General features: G+C 39.6%; 1 protein-coding gene across 1 annotated transcript in view; it reads right to left on the bottom strand.

The window, feature by feature from the left end:
- The window catches only part of ATAD2B (ATPase family, AAA domain containing 2B), a 133834-nt gene that overhangs the window by 65744 nt on the left and 67284 nt on the right, over window positions 1–806 (bottom strand). The window contains exons 20-21 of the mRNA XM_019520676.1: window positions 546–681; window positions 15–211 (exon numbers count right to left, since the gene is read on the bottom strand). Coding sequence (XP_019376221.1) covers window positions 15–211; window positions 546–681 — 333 coding nt within the window. The remainder of the gene's footprint in view (window positions 1–14; window positions 212–545; window positions 682–806) is intronic.

Genomic DNA, 806 nt, shown 5'->3' on the forward strand with positions numbered 1-806 from the left:
TACTGAAACAAGACCTCTTCAATATCCACCGGTTTGCTGAAGATGTTAAAGCGTTTGTCTGTGGCCAGCCTCTTGGTAACATCTCTGAGAAACAGCCGCAGCTCTCTCAACGTGTTCTCCTCCTGGTCCTCCATTCGTTGTTTTTCTGATTCGGACAGCTGACGGGTAGGAGAGGGCAGTGCAAGCGGAAGAACTTCCACAGCACAAAGAGCTAGGGAAAAAAGCAGGAAAAAATTAACCAATGCAAAACAGTAGTAAGAGGATCATGGGTCCTCTCTTCCCTGAATTTTCAGAGTGTTTAAACTGTAAGAGAAAGTTTTCCCCTTACACTACCCATTTTTCAAGTCTGACCTTTCAAAACTCTACCCTTCCTCCCTCCACATGAAACAAGTGAAGAGTTTTTCCCTAAACAATGAGAAGCTCTCAACTGTTAGTGACAAGCTGCAATTCTCCACACCATCTAAAAAGAAAAAAAAAAAGTGACTACATCTTCAGTTGTGAATCCGCCTCTCAAATATTACTGGCTTTACTATAAATTAGTTTACCAGCCTGTTTCCTTCTTGGGGGAGGCACTGCAGCCTGATCAAGAATTAACCCTTGGAAAAACCTCAGTCTGTCTTCTTCACTTGGTCTTTGTATATAAAAAACCTCTTCATATTGGATTCTGAAGATACACTTCACCTACAAGAAAACAATGCCACAAGAGTCTATTAATGGTAGATTAGATTCTACTAATGGCAATTAGATTCTATACATGGTAAAGATATAAATTTGATATAATTTTCCAGATATAGAATCTAATTATC

The sequence above is a fragment of the Gavialis gangeticus genome, unplaced genomic scaffold, assembly GCF_001723915.1.
Source record: "Gavialis gangeticus isolate Ggan-Ray unplaced genomic scaffold, GavGan_comp1, whole genome shotgun sequence".
NCBI classification, from domain to species: domain Eukaryota; kingdom Metazoa; phylum Chordata; order Crocodylia; family Gavialidae; genus Gavialis; species Gavialis gangeticus.